Source organism: Panthera uncia, chromosome D2 (genome assembly GCF_023721935.1).
Source record: "Panthera uncia isolate 11264 chromosome D2, Puncia_PCG_1.0, whole genome shotgun sequence".
Lineage (NCBI taxonomy): Eukaryota > Metazoa > Chordata > Mammalia > Carnivora > Felidae > Panthera > Panthera uncia.
In genome coordinates, this window is record NC_064818.1 from 44,534,511 (window position 1) to 44,556,023 (window position 21,513).

The 21,513-nt window shown below is 38.7% G+C and overlaps 1 protein-coding gene across 9 annotated transcripts in view; it reads left to right on the top strand.

The window, feature by feature from the left end:
- The window catches only part of MAPK8 (mitogen-activated protein kinase 8), a 102,749-nt gene that overhangs the window by 62,788 nt on the left and 18,448 nt on the right, over positions 1 to 21,513 (top strand). For all 9 annotated transcript variants that reach the window (XM_049646296.1, XM_049646297.1, XM_049646294.1 and 6 more), the window contains 3 exons: positions 3,907 to 3,965; positions 4,055 to 4,193; positions 18,556 to 18,721. In XM_049646296.1, coding sequence (XP_049502253.1) covers positions 3,907 to 3,965; positions 4,055 to 4,193; positions 18,556 to 18,721 — 364 coding nt within the window. The remainder of the gene's footprint in view (positions 1 to 3,906; positions 3,966 to 4,054; positions 4,194 to 18,555; positions 18,722 to 21,513) is intronic.

Below are 21,513 nucleotides of genomic sequence, written 5' to 3' on the forward strand. Positions count from 1 at the left end.
CCCCCCAGCCACTCCTACATGTATTGTATTCTTAAAGTAAGCTAGAAAAGAAATGTTATGAAAATCATAAGGAAAATTTTTATGCAGTACTGTACTGTATTGAAAAAAATCCATGTGTAAGTGAACCCTCCTAGTTTGAACCCATGTTGTTCAAGGGTCACTATGTATAGGGAAACCAGGAATGATGGAATTTTTACATTCCTGATGGATGGATGGATGGATGGATGGATGTTTTTGTAATGTCTTGCCTTTTCAGCAGTTTCATGGTCTACACAGATTAATCTCTTCATTGGTCTAAACATGTTTTTTCCCACCCTCCTTTTTTTGTGGTAAAATACACATAGTATAAAACTATCGGTTTAACCATTTTAAACATACAGTTCAGTGGTACTAAGCGCATTCATATCGTTGTGCATTTGTTACTATTTCTGTAGATGCTTTTGTATGTCCACTTGGTCACTTATCTCTGAACACACTGGTGTGTCACCTGTAGCACACAGTACTTCATGTCTGATCGAATCCTTCAAGAGGAACTGAGGCTTGTCATCTCCTCTTAACCGTGGACATTGTAATCCTGTTTGGAAATCAGGTCACCGTTTGGCTCACATTGTCTTACCAAGTTATTCTTTGTCACAAGTCTGCTAATAGGTCACATCTTTCCCACCTTTCACTTTCTTTTTTTCTTTATAAAGATTTTATTTTTAAGTACTGTCTATACCCAACATGGCACTTGAACTTATTAAAACCTTGAAATCAAGAGTTGCAAGAGCCAGCCAGGTGCCCCCCCGTCGTTCACTTTCTTTTTACTTTTTGCTTTTGGAGATTAAGTATATAGTACTTTCTGTTTATCCCTAGAATTTCACATATGAAATCTGGTTTCTGTTCCCAGACTGTTGGGGGTTGCTTTTTCCTTTGTTCTGACTTTTCACTTGCTGGCTTCACTTATCAATTTTGCTCAGGATGCCTTCATAATAGCTGGATTACTTCATTAGTGACCTTTGTTTATATAGCAGAAATTGTGTGTGTAACTAAAAAATTATCCATCTCTCCTGAATTCTTCATCTCATTCACATGGGTATTATGATTGGAGACATTTTCAAAATGCCTTTTTGAAATCTCCATATATGTACTTGGTCACGTTTCTGACCTGCTGCTGTTCTTTGTTGTCATTGTTGTTTTATTCAGAGAAGAAAGTACAGTTTCTCGGGGAATTTTTACCTGCTCCTAGTAAGTGTTACTTCTTTCACATACTTCTGTATCACCCACTTAATCAGCACTTGACTTTTGTTTGCTGTCCAGTCTATGATTGATATAATTTCCCTTCTGTTCTTTTTTGAAGGAAAAAAAAGGGCCACTGTCTGCCTTAATCTTTTATAGCACCTTTATTGAGATACAATTCACATGTTGTACAGTTCATTTAATGTGTGTAATTAAGTAGTTATTAGTGTATTCACTGATGTATATGACTACAGGCAGTTCTAGAACGTTTTCATCACCTCAGAAAGAATCTCTGTATTGTGTAGCTCTCACGTTCCTATCTCCCATCCACCTTAGCTCTAAGCAACTACTGATCTCTTGTTTTTATATGCTTTTCATCTTTAACACTTCTCTTGTACTATAGGATTTCTCAGATAAGAACAGTTTTACTATTTCTACAAGTCTGTAGATGTGCAGTTCATCTAATTAGGAGCCAGGAATTCATTCATTTAGAGCAGCTAGATGCATTCTTATTATCACTTTCCCTATCTTGAACAGATTTGTTAGACCTTTTCTGATCTGAAAATTATGTTTCTGAATTTATTCACTGAACAAATATTTGAATGCCTTTTATAAGCAAAGCTTTGTACTTAGATGAATGACATAAATTCCTCCCTCATGTAGTTTGTCTAGAAAAATATTCCCATTCCTAAGTGTATTTGTCAATAAACATTTTAAAAATGTGTGTCAGTTATCTCCCTGTGCTAGGGCTGTAAGAGGGAATAATTCTTTCCAACAAGGATCCTGGTGTGATTGGGATGAGGCTGTCGTGAAAATGAGTCTATACTACAGTGTGTTAAATGCCATATTAACACATAAGACATTGTGGGAACAAGGTAAAGAGAATATTCAGCAACCCGTCAAGGACTAGATAGAGGTTGTTAGACTCTACAAAAGACATCAATTTTGAAAGGAACAGAATTCAGTAGGTAAATATGACAGGTACAGGGAAGAGTATGTTTAAAGGCATTGAGAGTTTTTAAATATATCATTGTTTAAACTAATTTAGTATGGCTAAAGGATCAAGTTTAATAGAGGGCTTAGCAGGAGACAAAGTGGGTTGATATTCGGTCATGGAAGGCTCTGAATATACTTCCTGCAAGGGAGTCTGGGAAATTTTTTTGCTGGTAGTAAGTTTTTGAAGAGGTGAGTAATATGATCAGGTCTTTCTTTCACCATATGATAGGCAGTAAAATGGTAGCTGGATTTATAGAAAACCATTGTTAGGGAACCTAATGTTAGAAGTAATTATAGCATGAACAGTCTAGATGAGATGTCAGAATCCTTTACCTGTATAGTAGTGCAGGGAATTGGAAAGAAGAGATTGAAGTTCAGACTGACAGTGGAATGGAATAGTATTCTTTTCAACATTTATTATGGTGCAAATACTGAAAACGGAGTCAAAAATTACTCTGAGCCACCTTTGTAAAAGAGAAGGCACTCTGGAAAAGTAAAGGGTTTGGGTAGGAATGCTAAGGAGTTCTATTTTGTATTCTTTGTGAGACGTTCATGTGACATGGCAATGTGTATTTGAGACTTCTAAATTAAGCAGGGCCTTTTAATGTATATTTGGAAACTGTCCAACATAGAGATGTTTAGAGAAAAAGACATATATTGCCCCCAGGGAAAGGGTGCAGATGGAGAAAAGGATTAAAGACAGAATGGTGGGAAAGAGGGCATGTCTGTGGATGAACCAGAGAATGGACTGGGAATGAAGAAAACTGGGAAAGTTCAGTATTATGAAAAACTGAGGGCGATGAGGGAGTTAGATAAGAGCTGATGGAAGGTATTTAAAATTTGCTCACAAATTGGGGCACCTGGGTGGTTCAGTTGGTCCGACTTCGGCTCGGGTCATGATCTCGCAGTTCCTGAGTTCGAGCCCCACGTGGGACTTTGTGCTGACAGCTCAAAGCAGCTGCTCCACCAACCTAGAGCCTGCTTCAGATTCTGTGTCTCCCTCTCTCTCTGGTCCTCCCTTACTCATGCTCCCTCTCTCTCTCTCTCTTTCAAAGATGACTAAATGTTAAAAATTTTTTTTTTTAATTTGCTCACAAATTATGTAGATGATTGTATAATATACATCCTTGATAATTGAGTATTCATAAACGGAATGGATATGTGGAGCTCTTGTGTTGGTACAATTTTAAGAGCATTTTTAGGTTGACGCCAAAATTGAGAGGAAGGTACAGAGATTTCCCATATGCTCTCTGCCCCCACACATGCATAGCCTTCCTCATTATTCATATCCCCCACCAGACTGGTGCATTCACTATAATCAGTGAACCTACAGTAATGTGTCCTTATTACACAGAGTCCATAGTTTACATTAGGGTTCTCTTTTGTATTGTACATTCTGTGGATTTGGACTAATGTGTAATGGCATAATATCTACCATTATAGTATCATGCAGAGTATTTTTCACTCCCCTAAAGATCCTGTGTGGTCTGGTTTTCTCCCTACCCCCAATCCCTGGCCATAAAGTTGCATTAGGTAAAATAGAAGAGATTACTTGGGCTTAGAACATAAGATTTTAATATTCTTATACCATTGGTAGATTTTTTTTTAACCCATGTATTTGCAGTTCCTAAATGAAAATATTATTAAGCAGCAGTGGTGTCTAATTTTTTTGTCTCTTTGTTTTTGCCACAGATAATTGGCCTTTTGAATGTTTTCACACCACAGAAATCCCTAGAAGAATTTCAAGATGTGTAAGTGTGATAATTAAAAGTTTACATTCATACATTATTCTTAGATTGTTGCTGTGCACTTTAGCTGTCATCTTTTCTCACCCATGAAGTTACATAGTCATGGAGCTCATGGATGCAAATCTTTGCCAAGTGATTCAGATGGAACTAGATCATGAAAGAATGTCCTACCTTCTCTATCAGATGCTATGTGGAATCAAGCACCTTCACTCTGCTGGAATTATTCATCGGGTTAGTAGAAAAAATTATCATCATGTTCTTTTTTTAATTATTGAGGTGAAATTCATGTAGCATAAAATTAACCATCTTTTAAAGGGTTCAATTCATTGACATTTAGTACATTCACAACATTGTGCAACCACCACCAATGTAATATTTCAAAATATTTTCATTGCCCCAAAAGAAAACCTCATACCCATAAAGCAGTCAGATCCTCTCTCCGTCTCTCCCTCCCACCCCTCAGCCTCTGGCCTCATACCAATCTGCTTTCTGTGGATTTATCTCTTCTGGGTATTTCATATTAAGTGGAATCATATAATATGTGACCTTTGTCTTCTTTAACTTAGTGTAATGTTGTCAATCTCGTTCGTGTTGTGGCATGTATCAATAGTTCATTCCTTTTTATGACTGAATAATATTGCAGTGTATGCATTTACTACATTTTATTTATCCATTCATCCATTAATAGACATTTGGGTTATTTTTACCTTTTGGCTTTTGTGGATAGTGCTGCTATGAACATTCATGTACAAGTATTTGAGTTCCTGTTTTCAATTATTTTGGGTATCTTCCTAGGATTGGATCATATGGTAATTGTTTTTTTAACTTTTAGAAGAACTGCCAAACTGTTTTCAATAGTGGCTATACCATTTTACATTCCTAGCAGCAACATTCCTAGTAGTGAATGTTCCTAGCAGTGAACATTCTGATTTGTCCAAATCTTTGCCAGTACTTAACTGACTTTTATTCCAACCATCCTAGTGAGTACAAAGTGATATCTCCATGTGATTTGCCTTTTCCTAATGACTAAAGATGTTGAATGTTTTCATAAGCTTGTTGGCCATTTGCATATCTTCATGGGAGAAATGTCTGTTCAAGTCCTTTGCCCATATTTTGATGGGGTTATCTTTTCATTGTTGAGTTACAGAAGTTCTTTATATATATTCTGGATCCTAGATACTAGACCCTTTTCATATATGTGATTTGTAAATATTTTCTCCCATTTTGTATATTTTCACTTTCTTGATATCCTTTGATGTACAGAAGTTCTTTAATTTTCATGAAATTCAAGTATCAGAATTATGTGGAACTACTGTAAGGACAGAAACCTAGACCAATGGAATAAGACTAAGAGTCCAGAAATAAAATCACATATCTACTGCCAACTGATTTTCAGCAAGGGTGCAAAAGGCCAGTTGGGAAACAATAAGTCTCTAATAAATGATGCTGGGACAACTGGATTTCCACAAGCAAAAGAATGACTTTGGACCTTTTCTCACATCATACACAAAAATTAACTCAAAATGGGTCAGTAACCTGAACATAAGAGCTAAAACTATAAAATTCTTAGAAGAAAATGCAAAAATAAAGGTAATTATTTGGCAATGAATTCTTATAGATGATACCAAAAGCACAATCAACCAAAGAAAAAACTAATTTTGTAGTAAGTTTTGAAATGGGGAAGTGTGAGTCTTTTTAAATATTGTTTTGACTCTTCAGGACCCCTTGTGATTCCATCTGAATTTGATTATCAGCTTTTCCATTTCTGCAGAAAAGTCATTGGAAGTTTATTTATTTATTTTTTTAGATTTATTTATTTTTGAGATGGGGGTGGGCAGAGAGAGAGAATCCCAGGCAGGCCTGGCACTGACAGCGCAGGGGCTTAAACTCATTAGCTAAAGTCAGATGCTTAACCAACTGAGCCACCCAGGCACCCCAAGCCATTGCAGTTTTAGTAAAGATTTCATTCATTGGGGGTACCTGGGTGGCTCAGTTGGTGAAGCTCCCAACTCTTGATTTTGACTCAGCCCTTGATTCCAGGGTCATGGGATTGAGCCCCACATAGGGTTCTTTGTTGACAGCAGGGAGCCTCCTTGGAATTTTCTCCTTCCCTCTCTGTCTCTGCCCTCCCCTGCTTGCTCGTGTACATGCACACATTCTCTCTCTCTCTCTCAAAATAAATAAAAATAAACTTAAAAACAGAGATTTCATGGGGCGCCTGGGTGGCTCAGTTGGTTAAGCGGCCGACTTCAGCTCAGGTCATGATCTCGCGGTCCATGAGTTCAAGTCTCTGTGCTGACAGCTCAGAGCCTGGAGCCCGTTTCAGATTCTGTGTCTCCCTCTCTCTGACCCTCCCCCATTCATGCTCTGTCTCTCTCTGTCTCAAAAATAAATAAACGTTAAAAAAATTTTTTTTTCAAAAAAAACAAACAAACAGATTTCATTCATTGAATCTGTAGATTGCTTTGGTAGTTTTGCCATCTTAACTATATCTAGTATTTTAGTTCATGGACACTGAATGTGTATCTTTCCATTTACTTAGGTTGTATTAGTCTGCTTGGGCTGCCATAAAAAAATACCACAGACTCAGCAGCTTAAACAGCAGCTATGAAATTGCCCTCTGAGCTCTGCTTTTTCTGTATTCCCTAAATTTTTATATGTTGTGTTTTCATTTTCATTCATCTCTAAGTATTTTCTAATTTCCCTTGTGAATTGTTCTTTGCCCCATTGGCTGTTTGAGAGTATGCTGTTTAATTTCCACAAATTTGTGAATTTTCCAGTTTTCCTTTTTCTTGATTTCTGGCTTCATTCCATGGTGGTCAGAGAAGATACACTGTATGATTTCAGTCTTTTAAAATTTATTGAGACTTGTTCTGTCACCCAACATGTAGTCTGTTCTGAAGACTGTTGCATGTGCAGTGTTTTTGGAGGGAGTATCCCATATATGTCTGTTACATCTAGTGGGTTTATAGTGTTGTTCACATTCTTTATTTCCTTATCTTCTGCATAGTTGTTTGTCCATTAATGCAAGTAGGTATAGATATCTTCAACTGTTATTGTGTAACTATCTGTTTCTCCCTTCAATCATGTCCATTTGTGCCTATATTTTGGAGCTTTGTTGTTTATAATTGCTGTCTCTTCTTGAGGGATTGATGTTTCTGTTAAAATTTATTGTCCTCCATTGCCCCTTGTAACAATTTTTGTTTTTAAGTTTTATTTTTATTTAAGTAATCTCTCCACCCAACGTGGGGCTTGAACTCACAACTCTGAGATCAGGAGTTGCATGTTTTTGCTACTGAGCCAGCCAGGCACCACCACCCCCCCCCCCCCCCCGGGCCCCTTGTAACAGTTTTGACTAATAGTCTATTTTGTCTGATACTAGGTTAGCTATTCCACCTCTCTTTTGGTTTCTGTTGGCTTGAAATATCTTTTTCCGTTCTTCCACTTTGTGCCTTTGAATCTAAAGTGAGTCTCCTTTAGAATCTCTTAATAGGATCAATTTTCTTGTATCCCTTCTGCTGTTCTCTGGTTTTTCCTTGGAGAGTTTAATCTATCTACATGCAATGCAATTATTGATAAGGAAGAATTCACTTCTGCCACCATGCTGTTTTCTGTATTTTGTATCTCTTTGTTTCTCAGTCCTTCCATTGCTGCTTTTTTTGTGTTTAATTGCTTTTTAGTAGTGTGCCATTTGATTCTTTACTCATTTCCTTTTCTGTGTCATCTTCAGTCATTTTCTTAAAGGTTACCATTGGGATTGCAAATTTAGTCTCTTCAATTTATAACAGAATCTGTTTTAGATTATTACCACCTTACCCTCAATAGCATACAATAGCATACAAAAACTCTACTCCTGTATACAGTCTGTTCTTCCCCCATTATGTTGTAGTTGTCACAAATTACATATTTATACACTGTGCCCAATAAGATAGATATGTTATTATTGTTCAGTGCATTTGCCTTTTAAATCATATGTGGGGTGGGGGTGAATAGGAGTTAGAAACCCAAAACACAGTAATACTGACCTTTGTTATTTACCTATGTAACGACTTTTACCGGTTTTCTTTATTTCTTCTTACACCTTCAGTTTACTATTTAGTGTCCTTTTATTTCTACCTGAAAGACTCCCTTTAGCATTTCTTATAGGGCAGGTGTAACTAACAACAAACTGCCATAGCTGTATCTCAGAGTGTCTTAAGTTTCTCCTTTACTTTTGAAGGATAGTTTTGCTAAATACAGAATTTTTGTTTGGATTTTTTTTTCTTTTAGCAGTTTAAATGTGTCTTTTCACTGCCTTTTGGCACCTGTGATTGCTTTTGAGAAATCAGTTGTTAATACCATTGAGGATCTCTTACAAGTGACAAGTTGCTTCCCTCTTGACTCATAAGGTTCTCATTTTGTCTTTGGCTTTCAACGGTTTGATTATAATATGTCTCAGTGACAATCTCTTTGCTTTTATCCTTGGAGTTTATTGAGCAGCTTGGATGTGTAGATTTATGACTTTCATTAAATTTGGATGTTTTCACTCATTTTTTTCAATTTTTTTTCTACCCCCTTTTCTTTTTCCTCTTATTTGAAACTTCTATTATGTGTATGTTGTATTCTTGAATATATGCCACATCTTGTTTTCTTCAACTTCAGTGTTTTGTCACAGGCAGAATAGGTTATTCACTTGTCTTGCAGTGTTTTTGAGAAATGCCCCCTCTCTAGCCCAAGACAAGAGTCCCACACTGAGAATGCGGGCAGCCAGGAAGATGGGTAGGACAGGACTAGTAAAAACACCACACTCTTGCCTATTGTTTTTTAAGTTGCCTTTGTCTCAATTCTATGTTTACTTGGTTGTTGTGAACATTTGACTGTTTTCCAGATTTCTGAAAAAGTATTCTGATCCATTTTGCTCTGCTTTTTGGCGTTTCTGTGAAGCAGTCTACTCTTCCATTTTTGCTGACATCACTGTCTTTAATCATATTTTGGGGCGTTGTACTTCACGGGTTTATATGGAGTAGAATAAGCTTAGTTTTGCTTTGAAATGAGGCAGTATATAAATATCCTGCTATCATTACCAATGATATAAAACTGAGTATTCATCAGAGTTGTTTCTCAGATGTTCAGAAATATTTTATATTTTTGTAATCTGCTTTTAACTGATTTATTGACATGTAATTCCCATACCATACAATTTATAAAGTGTATAATAATTATTTACTATACTCAAAGGTTGCACACCTGTCACCACGATCTAATTTTGGAACATTTTCACCCCACTTAAAGAAATCCTGCACCTGTTAGCCTTCCATTTCTGTTATTCCCTGTTCCCTTTGCCCCCAGCCCCACACAACTACTAACCTACTTTCTGTTTCCATATATATGCCTGTTCTGAACATCTCTTACAAGTGGAATTGTATATAACATGATCTTCTGTGTCTGGCTTCTATTCCCTAGAGTAATGTTCTCAAGGTTCATCCCTCTATGTATTATGTATCAGTACTTATTCCTTTTATTGCCAAACAGTAGTTCACTTTATGGATATATACCACATTTTGTTTATCCATTCATCACTCGAGGGACATTTGGGTTGTTAGCCATTTTTTGGTTATCATGAGCAATGCTGACATGAACGTGTGGACGTGTGTTTTTTGTATTTTAGTTTTAATTCTAGCTTATTCTTGGAAAAGTATAGCATTTAATTTGAGAGAAATTTCTTGAAAAGTATTTAATTCATTGGAATTCTGTCTTTTCTCTGAGCTACCTTGTGTCAAATAATCTGACTCAAAATGAAAACAGATTTGTTCTCAGATTAACTATTTTCAGACCGTTATGTATGTGACATATTTAGGCTTATCCTTAATTATCGTTCTGACTGAATTGCTTTGTATATTGCATATGCAACTGCTATAATATTATGTCTGATGCCATCTTTAAGCAACATAGGAGATATCTCTTTCAATGGGAAGGTGTTTTATCTTCCTCATCCCATATTCCTATTCTGTGACAGGCGAATAAGTTCAACTTCTGGGTTTTGTTTCTGCTTGTTTCTTTTGCCCTGTGGACTAGGAGAGTAGTGTGCCACCATGGAAATGAATTTGATTTTAGTGAAGTAAAATCTCCCAAATAGAATATTTTCAGATTAATGGGGGTAACAGAAATCACAGACCACATGACAAAAGATAGGAAACAAAAGACATAGCAAGAAACATAAAAAGGGAACATTAAATTACGGAAGACCAATAGGTAACATAATGGATAAAGGGAATTAACCCCTTAATGAACAAAGTTCAGGTTTCGGCACACAAAACTACCAACAACAACTGTGTGTTTCTGTAATGCAAACAGTTGTAACTAGCTTCCAAAGGCTAAAAGCAAAGGCATTGGCAAAGATGTACTGCGAAAATGAAACATGAAAACAAGGGTAATTCTATTTAGTCAGGTAAATTGAATATCATGGAGCCAGGGGGAAAGCATTTCTCAGTGACTTTGTAAGGATAAAGGGTGTAATTCACTTATTTAGTAACTGTCAAGAACTTTATACATGAAGTGGAGTTACAATACACAGAGTTTAAACTGTGGAAAATAGAAGAATTATGCAGACACAACGGTATTGGGATACTTCTTAAAAATTTTTTGTTTAATGTTTATTTATTTTTGAGAGAAAGAATAAGAGAGCGAGAGCAGGGGAGGGGCAGAGAGAGAGGGACACACAGAATCTGAAGCAGGCTCCAGGCTCTGAGCTATCACAGACACAGACCCCGACCCCGACGCGGGCTGGAACCCACAAACTACAAGATCATGACCCGAGCCAAAGTTGGACACTTCACCGAACTGAGCCACCCGAGCACCCCAGTATTGGGATATTTTAACATACTCCCTTAGTGTGGATAGATAAAGTGGTAAAAATAAGTACAACTGTAGAAAATTTACATAATAAGTTTGAGCTAATAAGAGACATACTGTGAAGAAGTCTGTGCTTTTATCTTAGGTCAGGCTATGTGGGAAACAAATCTCTAGGACAGATAACACATGTAAGAAGTTCGTTGGGGATTCCCCTAGGGATCAGCATCTTTGAGGGAGTAAAGGAAGTAAAACTGGACAGAGGGAGAAATTGAATTGGATGCAGTCACTCCAGAGGCCTCAGCTGTTGACTTAACTGGACTTTTGCTCTGGGGAGCAGCATGACATTGGAAAACTTGCTCTCTGTGGCTGAAGGCAGTTCCTGGAGAGAGTTGCTGCAAACTCGGCACCCAACGCTGGCAGCAGCTAGAAGAATGAGTGCCTCAGTCCTGAATCAGGAATCAGAACAGGCACCACAGGACCCACTGTAGGACACCTCTGGTGCCTCTTGTTCCCATTTCCTTCATACAGTAGGTTCTGGAGACTCTTCCTCCAGGATTTTATTTGACGTCTGTTCCTTGAGGAAGTTATAAGAAGTTTCATGGGATAAACTACAGCACCCTCTCCTATAGCTGGTCTTGAGGCCACAACTGATGCTCATCTCTCTGCTCTGCTACTAATTTTAAATACCCTTCACCCTGGGGCGCCTGGGTAGCTCATTCGGTTGAGTGTCTGACTTCAGCTCAGTTCATGATCTCAGATTTCGTGGGTTTGAGCCTCGAGTCAGGCTCTGTGCTGACAGCTGGAGCGTGAAGCCTGTTTCAGATTCTGTATCTCCCTCTCTGTGTGCCCCTCCCCTGCTCACGCTGTGTCTCGCTCGCTCTCTTTTTCAAAAATAAATAGCCATTAAAAAAAATTTTTAAATACCCTTCACCCCAACCTGATCTAAAATCGCTTACTTGGTAAAATAATCTGAATTTTCATCTCTTAGGGCTTCAGTACAAGGCAGGGGGAGGAATGGGGTTCCTTCCACATAGTCAAGAGACCCAAGCTTCACCATCTGCATAGTTGCCAGTCATTGTGTCCAGCGAAGAGAAAGCCACGTGGTGTGTACTGGCTTTTCTAGCTTTGGCCTGGAAGTGACACACATCACCTCTGTTCTGAGCCCATTGGCAGAACTAGTCACGAGGACCTGCTTAACTATAAGGGACAGGGAAATGTGGAGAGGCAGAGCTCGAAATGGTGGTGAGCATTAGTTTCTGCCGTACACTACCCTTCAGGCTGTCGAACACTTCTTTGCCCCTTTATGCCACACATAGTACACTCACCTTGCTTAGGGGAGATAACCCAGAGTCCTAGTCTGTCAAGACATTTATTTCCCAAGTGATACATGGTAATTTCTACTTCGGATCAAGACATTGTTCCTTTTAGTCCAGAAGCTAAAATGATCAAATTATCTGACCACTCCTGTTTACTCCCCCTGCCCCCATCCCCTAGATATGATGGTCACACCAGGCCAGGGTAACCATAGTAAACAATCCCATTGGGGAAACTGAAAAACTCAGACACTGATTATTTGTAATTTGGAATGCTGTTGGGCAGGCATTGTGAATGTCACTTCCCTTGGGGATGAGGAATATCCCTTGGTTAGTTCTGCAAGGAACACTCTGTACACTGTTCTCTGAGGTACCTGGCTCTACTATGTGAAGAGTCTTTCTTTTCCACTATCCTTTTAAATATATCTGAAGTGTTTATTAGAAAATGTGTTCGGGAGGCACCGGGGTAGCTCTGTTGGTTGAGCGTCTGACTCTTGATTTCAGCTCAGGTCGTGATCCCACATTCATGGTTTCAAGCCCTACATTGGGCTCCTCACTAACAGCACAGAGCCTACTTGGGATTCTCTCCCTCCCCCTCACCCCTGCATGCTGTCTCTTTCTCTCTCTCTCAGAGTAAATAAATGAACTTTAAAAAAAAAAAACTGTTCTCCTTGGGGGCTGTTCAGCCTTCTCAGCTTACTCTCTGTAAAATATTGGGGAGCCCAAGTGTCATTTTAAGGCAACCCTTCTCAACCTGGACCTTGTTGATGTTTCGGATGAAGAATTCTTTCATTTGAGGAGCTGTCCTGCACCTCGTAGAATGTTTAGCAGCATTCCTGGCCTCTACCCACTAGATCCCACCAGTACTTCCCAGTTACGACAACCAAAACTGTCTCTAGACATGGCCAAATATCCCTTGAGGGCAAAATTGCCCTGAATTGAGAGCTACTGTTTTAAAGCCAGAAGAGTCACAGGCTAATGGAGGTGTTTTTGTTTTTGTTTTTGTTTTTAAGTTTATTTATTTATTTTTGAGAGAGAGAGAAGGACAGAGAGAGGGAAAGAGAAAATCCCACGTAGCCTGTACACTGTCATTGTGGAGCCTGACATGGGGCTTGAACCCACGACATGTGAGACCATGACCTGAGACGAAATTGGGTGCTTAACTGACTGAACCACCCAGGCACCCCTGGGCTCTTTGACAATACAACTCTCTCAGAAACTTAGGAGGCTTCTTGTTTTTAATTACAGTTCTTTTCACAGCACAGTTGTTAGTCACTGGTTCTGCATTCTTGGATTTAATGTCTACCTTTAACTTTTCAGGCTTCTGTTGACAAGTCTGAGGCATTTTCATCAAGTTTTTGAAAGATCTTACTGGTCTTTTTCCCTCCAGGGTTTTCAGAATTATTACATGGAAATGATGCATGAAAAACAAATCCAAGGTATTGGTGGCATAAGACAACGTTTATTGCTTGTTCAGGGGTCTGCAGGGTTGGCCGTGTGGCACTGCTTCAGATCCCAGGTTTGTTCCACCTTCACGTTTCAGCATCCAGGCTGAAAGGGTGCCTCCCTGGGGCACATCCCTTCCTCCTGGTGAAAGATGGAGGAGCAAGAGCCAAGCTAAATCAAGCATATTTAAAACTTCTTTTCGGGGCGCCTGGGTGGCTTAGTTGGTTAAGCGTCTGGCTGTTGATTTTGGCTCAGGTCATGATCTCACAATTCATGAGTTCAAGCCTCGCGTCGGGCTCTGTGCTGGTAGTGTGGAGTCTGCTTGGGATTCTCTCTTTCTCCCTCCCTCTCTCTGACCCTCCCATGCTTGTGCGCGCGCGCTCTCTCTCTCTCTCTCTCTCTCTTAAAATAAATAAACTTTTTAAAAAAAAATTTTAAAAATATAGAGAACTTTTCAGATTTGGTGTACAACATATTCCCTCACATTCCATTGCCTCAAACAAGTCATCTGACTTTGGCTCATTAGTAAGGTGGAGGAGCACAGATGGTCCCTTCCTCCTGGGGGCTCCACCTAATTTTTCCACTTTACTGTGGTGTGAAAAGTACGGTGTGAAACCGTGCTTTGAATTTGATCCTTTCCCAGGTTAGCGATAATGTGGTGCAGCACTCTGTCACAGTGCCGCAGCTCCCGCCGCCACGCAGTCACAGGGTGAACGGCTGCTGCACGTAGCAAGCTTTCCCTACGCATACAGCCATTCTGGTTTTCACTTTCAGGACACCACCAATAAATCACATGAGCTGTTCGACACTTGACTTGTAAAACAGGCTTTGCGTTAGGTAATTTGCCCAGCCGTAGGCTAATGTAAGCGTTCTGAGCATGTTTAAGGTAGGGTAGCCTTAAGCTCTGATGTTCAGTAGGTTAGATATATTAAATGCATTTTCATCTTAACGATATTTTCAAGTTAGGAGGTTTTATTGGGACATAATACCACTGTGAAGTCAAGGAAAATGTGTATATTGGGTTGGGAGGGGGAGAGAGTTACTGGACAATCTGCCATTTTTTAAGGGTTCAATAGCATTTAGCTTTTCTAGAATGGCAAGGTCCTGAAAATCTAGACTCCGGGTCCCTTTCATTTTTGCTTTTAAAGTGGCCAGTTCTTTCAAATGCGGCCCAATGGCCATCAGCACACATTATGAAGGTTTTGCTTCCCAATCTCTTCTAGAGCAGGGGTCAGCAAATTTTTCTGTAAAGACTTGAGAATCTTTTAGCCTTTGCAGATGATAGAGTCTCTCTCACAGCTATTCAGCTCTAACACAAAACAGCTAATAACACAAAAGCAGCTGTATATAGTAGGTAATTGAATGAAGAGAACTGTGTTCTAATAAAACTTTCTTCACAAAAATAGGCCTTAATTTGTTAACCCTTGTTCTAGAGCTTCAGGTTCAGTATACGAGTGCTGTGCCTTCCAAGTTACTGCAAGTGACAGGATCCTGAAATGTATTGCTATTATATAATCTGGATCACCTTTCCAACCTCTGATATTAATTTCGCTGCTGCCTGCTGCTCAATCTGCTAAGCCAAGATTCTGTGTCTATAATAGTAACACCCCACTTCTAGTACTAATTTCAGTGTTAAAATAGACTAGTGTAAAAGAAAAGCATTGTGTGTTTCCTTTGCTCTTACACTATTGCTGTACTACTTCTGACGCCAAATGTGTGGTAGTTTTTCCCACACCAAACACTTCTCAGATTTTCTGGACACCAGCTGGGTATCTGATAATTTAACTTAATCCTGATACTACCTACCTGGAGATAGCATCAGATCCAACAGGTTAAGGGATCTGGCCCAGAAGTACCCACTGTTCAGATGCCAGTCACAAACCCAACTTGTTACCTGTGCTTCTGAACTGCTATAATTCAGAGGTTTATAAGACCCCTTCCTTGGGTTCAATTAATTTGCTAGAGCGGCTCACAGAACTCAGGGAACTCACCAGTTTATTACAAAGGACATAACTCAGAAACAGCCAGATAGAGAGATGTACTGAGCAAGATTTATTCTCCCAGCACCTCCACATGTTCACCAGCCTGCAAGTTCTCCTTACCAGTCCTTTTTTTTTTTTTTTTTTTTTTATGGAGGCTGCATTACATGTTATGATTGATTAAATCATTAGCCTTTGATGTTGAATTTGGTCTTTAGCCTTCTTCTCCCTGGTGATCTGAGTGGGAAATGCTGAGAGTTCTGACCCTCTAATCATTTTGTTGTTGCCCCTGGCAACCAGCCCCCCATCTTTGGAACTTAACAAAAGTCACCTCCTTAACATAAACTCTGGTTTGGTTGGATGGGACTTCTTAGGAATAACAAAAAGTAGTTCTTTCACTTTTAGTGCTCTTTTAGGTAATGCAAGGGTTTTAGGAGCTCTGTGCCAGTAATTGGGACAGAGACCAAATAGATATTCCTTATTTCAAATCGCAGTGGTACAACTAGGCTATGTCATGGTAACAAATAAACCCTGAATTCTCAGGAGCTTAACACAGCTAAGGTTTATGGCCCATACTACATATCCAGTGTAGGTCATGGTGGGGTAAGGACATAGGTGCTCAGCAAGCTCGCTTGACAGAGGGTCCACTATTTGGAAGGTACTAATCACCAGAGCTGAGGAAGAGACAACAGGGTGTCATGCACTGGCCCTTCTGTTCTTTTTTTTTTTTTTTTTAACGTTTATTTATTTTTGAGACAGAGAGAGACAGAGCATGAACGGGGGAGGGTCAGAGAGAGGGAGACACAGAATCTGAAGCAGGCTCCAGGCTCTGAGCTGTCAGCACAGAGCCCGAAGTGGGGCTTGAACTCACAGATCGCGAGATCATGACCTGAGCCGAAGTCGGCCGCTTAACCAACTGAGCCACCCAGGCGCCCCTGGCCCTTCTGCTCTTTGCTCCCACTCACAGCCCATTGACTAGAGCTAATCATGGTTAGGCCTTGTCTGTGAGGAGACTGAAAAATACTGTGGAGAAGCTGGGTTATTAGATTAATCCTACTTCCTCTGCCACAAATTTATGCAAATTTAGTTCTTCTCATGGATAGTTAGCAGTGTTACATCTGTGGAAAGCTGTAAGTTGATACAAGGATGAATTTCAGGTAATAGTCTTTGAAGCATTTTGTTGACTTTTTTCTTGACAAAACATATTTGTAAAAAAATTATATTTTGCTCTTAATCTTTCCAAAATAAAGTATTTAAGGTTGGCATCTTATTTCTAGGCTATAGTGTAGTAGTGTAAAGAGCCATTAATCATTAGCCATCACAGTAGACACTGAAGTAGTTTCAGTTTTGCAATATGTAATTCTTGAACAGGCTGTATTTGCTGAGATAATGTGTTTTGTAAATAGTACGACATTATATGTACAAAATAGCTGTAATGAAAACTTTCATTTTATATTTCATTAAGCCTGTTGATATCTATTTTCAATTTGAAAAAGCCCTTGGAGTACATATCTTCTAAACCCATTCATGATTGCCTATCAAAATATGCTAAAGACAACATACATGATTTTCTGGATATAGGTGTTACAAAAGTGTAAACAATGTCTTACAGGCCAGCTTTTTTTCTTTTGTATTAATCATTGATATTCAACGTTACGTACTGCATGTCTGTACCCATAATGGAATGTGTTTGTGGGCAGATACATTGAGTTTGCTTTCTTTGGTTTCGTGGTTCATAATAAGATTCATCAGAGCTAACAAAGTGTGTTGGACTTGAAAGTCATGAGTGTTTATGCTGCTGCTGCCTTCCTTTTAATGATCATAGCATAGAATTCCTTAAGGTTGGGCAGGTAGAAAATTCTTCACAAGGACCTTATTTAGTAGCATCAACTGCTAGTATTTTATGGATTAGTGGCACCAAGACAATGGTGTCCTACTTCTGTGGGCAGACAACAATTTTATGAACACATTTGTGTGATTTAAAGTGGGAAGCCAGTGATGGAAAGACTGGTTATGATCATTTCAGTCCATGGGACGCCTGGGTGGCTTAGTTGGTTGAGCGTCTGACTTCAGCTCGGATCACGATCTCTGGGTTCATGGGTTCAAGCCCTGCTTTGGGCTCTGTGTGAACAGCTCAGAGCCTGCAGCCTGCTTCGGATTCTGTGTCTCCCTCTTTCTCTGCCCCCTCCACCACTTGTTCTCTCTCTCTCTCTCTCTGTCTGTCAAAAACAAATTTAAAAAAACATTAAAAAAATTTTTTTAAGCTGAAAAAAACTGATAATTAATGACTTTAAAAAAAGATCATTTCAGTCCTTTACAAATGAAAGCCTGCCAGTTTGTGTTTTTTTTTTTTAATTTTTTTTAAAGTTTATTTATTTATTTTGACAAAGAGAGCAAGTGGGGTAGGGGCAGAGAGGAAAGAGAGAATCCCAAGCAGGGTCCGCACTATAGCCACAGAGCCCAGTGTGGGACTTGAACCCATGAATTGTGAGATCATGACCTGAGCCAAAACCAAGAGTCAGACACTTAACTGACTGAGCCCCCAAAGCACCCTGAAAATCTGCCAATTTGAAAGGTCTTGGATTGTCAGTAGAATGGCCCGTTGACTTATCTATATAAAGCTCATTGTGACTTTAAAATGAGATTTTTAAAAATCTGGTAATTTAGTATACAAATGAGTATAAATGCTTACCTTAACTATTCTGTTTATTTTACTGTAACAGTTCTTATGTGAGCTTTAAAATACCTTCCAAAATTGCTTTTATTGCACTTGATTGAAAATTTCTAGCTAATCATAATTTCCATTGCTAATTTCTGTAATAAGTATGTATTCATAAGTGAAAAATGCCATCAAGCTAATGTCTCACAATTACCTGTTACAAAGAATCTGAGCAGTGGTACGGATTGTAATGAGATAAATTATAACAATTACCATGAATTATTTTACAACTGATCTAACAATTTGTGAACTGTAAAATGTTTGTATATATCACAGCAGCCATTTTTTATTTTTGTATTTTGAAGGACTTAAAGCCCAGTAATATAGTGGTAAAATCAGACTGCACTTTGAAGATTCTTGACTTTGGACTGGCCAGGACTGCAGGAACTAGTTTTATGATGACGCCTTACGTAGTGACTCGCTACTACAGAGCACCTGAGGTCATCCTAGGGATGGGCTACAAAGAAAACGGTCAGCAAACACTATTTACTCAAAATACTGTTACTGGCTTTTGTTTATCAGATTTATTATGTAAATATTTAAGCTGGAAGTGCATAGAGTTAAATGTACCACTGAGGTGTTCATCAGGAGTTTGAAAGTAACTATAAATTTTGTCATAAATGTTTGGAAAAACTTGGGGCCCCTGTTTATTTAAATAGAAGTACATAACAGTCAACACTACAGTTGGATAAAGAGTTTGTTGCTATTGCCCCTGAAACAATATATGCCATTTGTTTGCCTGTAACTTGAAAATGAGCATTTCTTTTTTTAAATTTTTTTATGTTTATTCTTGAGAGAGAGAGACAGAGCATAAGCGAGGGAGGGGCAGAGAGAGAGGGAGACACAGAATCCGAAGCAGAGCTTCAAGCTGTCGGCACAGAGCCCGATGCGGGGCTTGAACTCACAAAATGTGAGATCATGACCTGAGCCAAAGTCGGACGCTTAAACCAAGTCACCCAGGTGCCCAGAAAATGAGCATTTCTAACAGGGACTTAGGAAGTATGTGGTAGATTGACAGTTTGTTTTTAGTAATAATCCTACTTGCATTGGTGATATTTGAACATATTTCCAATCCCATGAAACTAAGGTTCTAGCACTTAGTGTAAACTGTAAGAGCTGCATTGAGGCCATTCTGCAAAGCTGATGGATAATTAATTAAGGTGGTCTTTGGGGAAAAACAGTGTTTCATCAAAGCCTTGTATCCTGCCTTAAAGAAATAGCACTATTGTATATGGGTATATTCAATTATATATTTCAACAGTAGAATCAAGATTGAAAATTATCAGGCATGTAGTTCATGCATTTTTAGAAATTTTATACATATATGTACATATATAGAATTTAAGAAGTTTTGTTGGGGGCGCCTGGGTGGCTCACTCGGTTAAGCGTGCGACTTTGGCTCAGGTCATGATCTCACAGTTCATGGTTCGAGCCCCACTTCCGGCTCTGTGCTGACAGCTCAGAGCCTGGAACCTGCTTCAGATTCTGTGTCTCCCTCTCACTCTCTCTGCACCTCATGTTCTGTTTCTCTGTCTCTCAAAAATGAATAAACGTTAAAAAAAAATTAAAAAAAAAAGGTATTGTTGAATCTCACTCAGATATTTAGGAGATGAATAAATCTGCACAGGATTATTATTAACTTAAACTATAGCTTTTAAAATGCAATTTCATCCAAAATACTCCCTAGAAAAGGACCTAGGTGTTTTTTCTATCAAGAAATCTAGAACAGCAAGCAGTTTACTTTGAATCAAGAAACTATATTAATCTTCAAATTTCTTTTTTATAAAAGACTATATTGAACGGAGGGTTTTAGCTTAATTTCCTTTGCTTTTCTGAATTAATTAAAAATAAACACTTACAATTATTCTTTCCTAAGTAAGCATGCTGTTCTGTTTTCTTACTCTCTACCTAAAATTGTTGTATGCCTTAGAATTTGGTGAGTTGGATTTAATATTAGACTCTTCTTTTGAGAGTTGATACTTCAAGTGATCAGCATGAAGATTGCTTTTGCATTTGCTGTAAAACTATTGGTTGTCATGGATATTGTGTCACTCAGTGACCTGTAAATGTGATTTTGGGACATAGCTCCCTACCAGAAATTAACATCAAGAGAAACTATCCTATGAAGAATTGGCATGCTTTCCTGTCTTAGATAAGAATTGTGGAGATCACTTTATTGCCTTTTTTTGCCTCAGGAAATGGAGTTAAATGTAATGCTCACTCATGATAACATTAGCAGCAAAATTAAACATAAGAACTTCCTTCTTTTAGTGACACCCACCGTCATTTGTTTTAACGACTTTGTCTTTTATTGCAAGCTACCATAAAGCTTTTTGGAAACTGTGATATAATGGAATATATTTAAACTGCTAAATAGACTAAGCAGTTTGACCCTTTAAAGCTAGTTTTTTGTTTGAATTAGGCTCATTATGTTCTGAGAGACTTCACTAACCCAGACAGTATCTTCCCACGCTTGCAGCTTTTGAAATTTGTTTAAAAATAACGTTTTTCTTAAGGTTATCTATATAAATTTTGTCCTGGATCTTTAACTAAAGTTTGCCATTCTCTAAAAATCTATAGGAAAAAGTTATTGTTGTAGATTTTTTCCATAAAATGAAAACCCTGGAAAAAAAATTGTTCTTTGAACTGATTTATGAGTATTACTTTTTCCTTTAAAATTCTGTTCTTGAAAGTTTTGAATCATAAGGATTCATATGTATTTATTTCTATTTCTATTTTTATTTTTGAGAGAGAGTGCGCGTGCCCATGCGCACAGGTGTGGGACAGAGAGAGAGGGAGAGTGTCAGCTTGGAGCCCAAGGCAGGGCTTAATCCCTTGATCCCAGGATCCCACGAACTGCAAGATCATGACCTGAGCCCAAATCAAGAGTCAGACGCTCAACTGACTGAGCCACCCAGGCACCCCAAAACTCATATGTATTTTAATATGAAATTTTATTTTTATTTTATTTCTTTATTTTTTTAATGTTTATTTAATTTTGAGAGAGAGAGACAGAGCATGACCAGGGGAGGGGCAGAGAGAGAGAGGGAGACACAGAATCTGAAGCAGGCTCCAGGCTCTGAGCTGTCAGCACAGAGCCCGACGCGGGGCTCGAACCCACGAACCACGAGATCATGACCTGAGCCAAAGTCGGACACTTAACCGACAGAGCCACCCAGGCGCCCCTTAATATAACATTTTAGAGAAACTTTAATTCTACAGGATTTCCAAAATTTATTACCAACTTTGTTCCTAAGATTCTG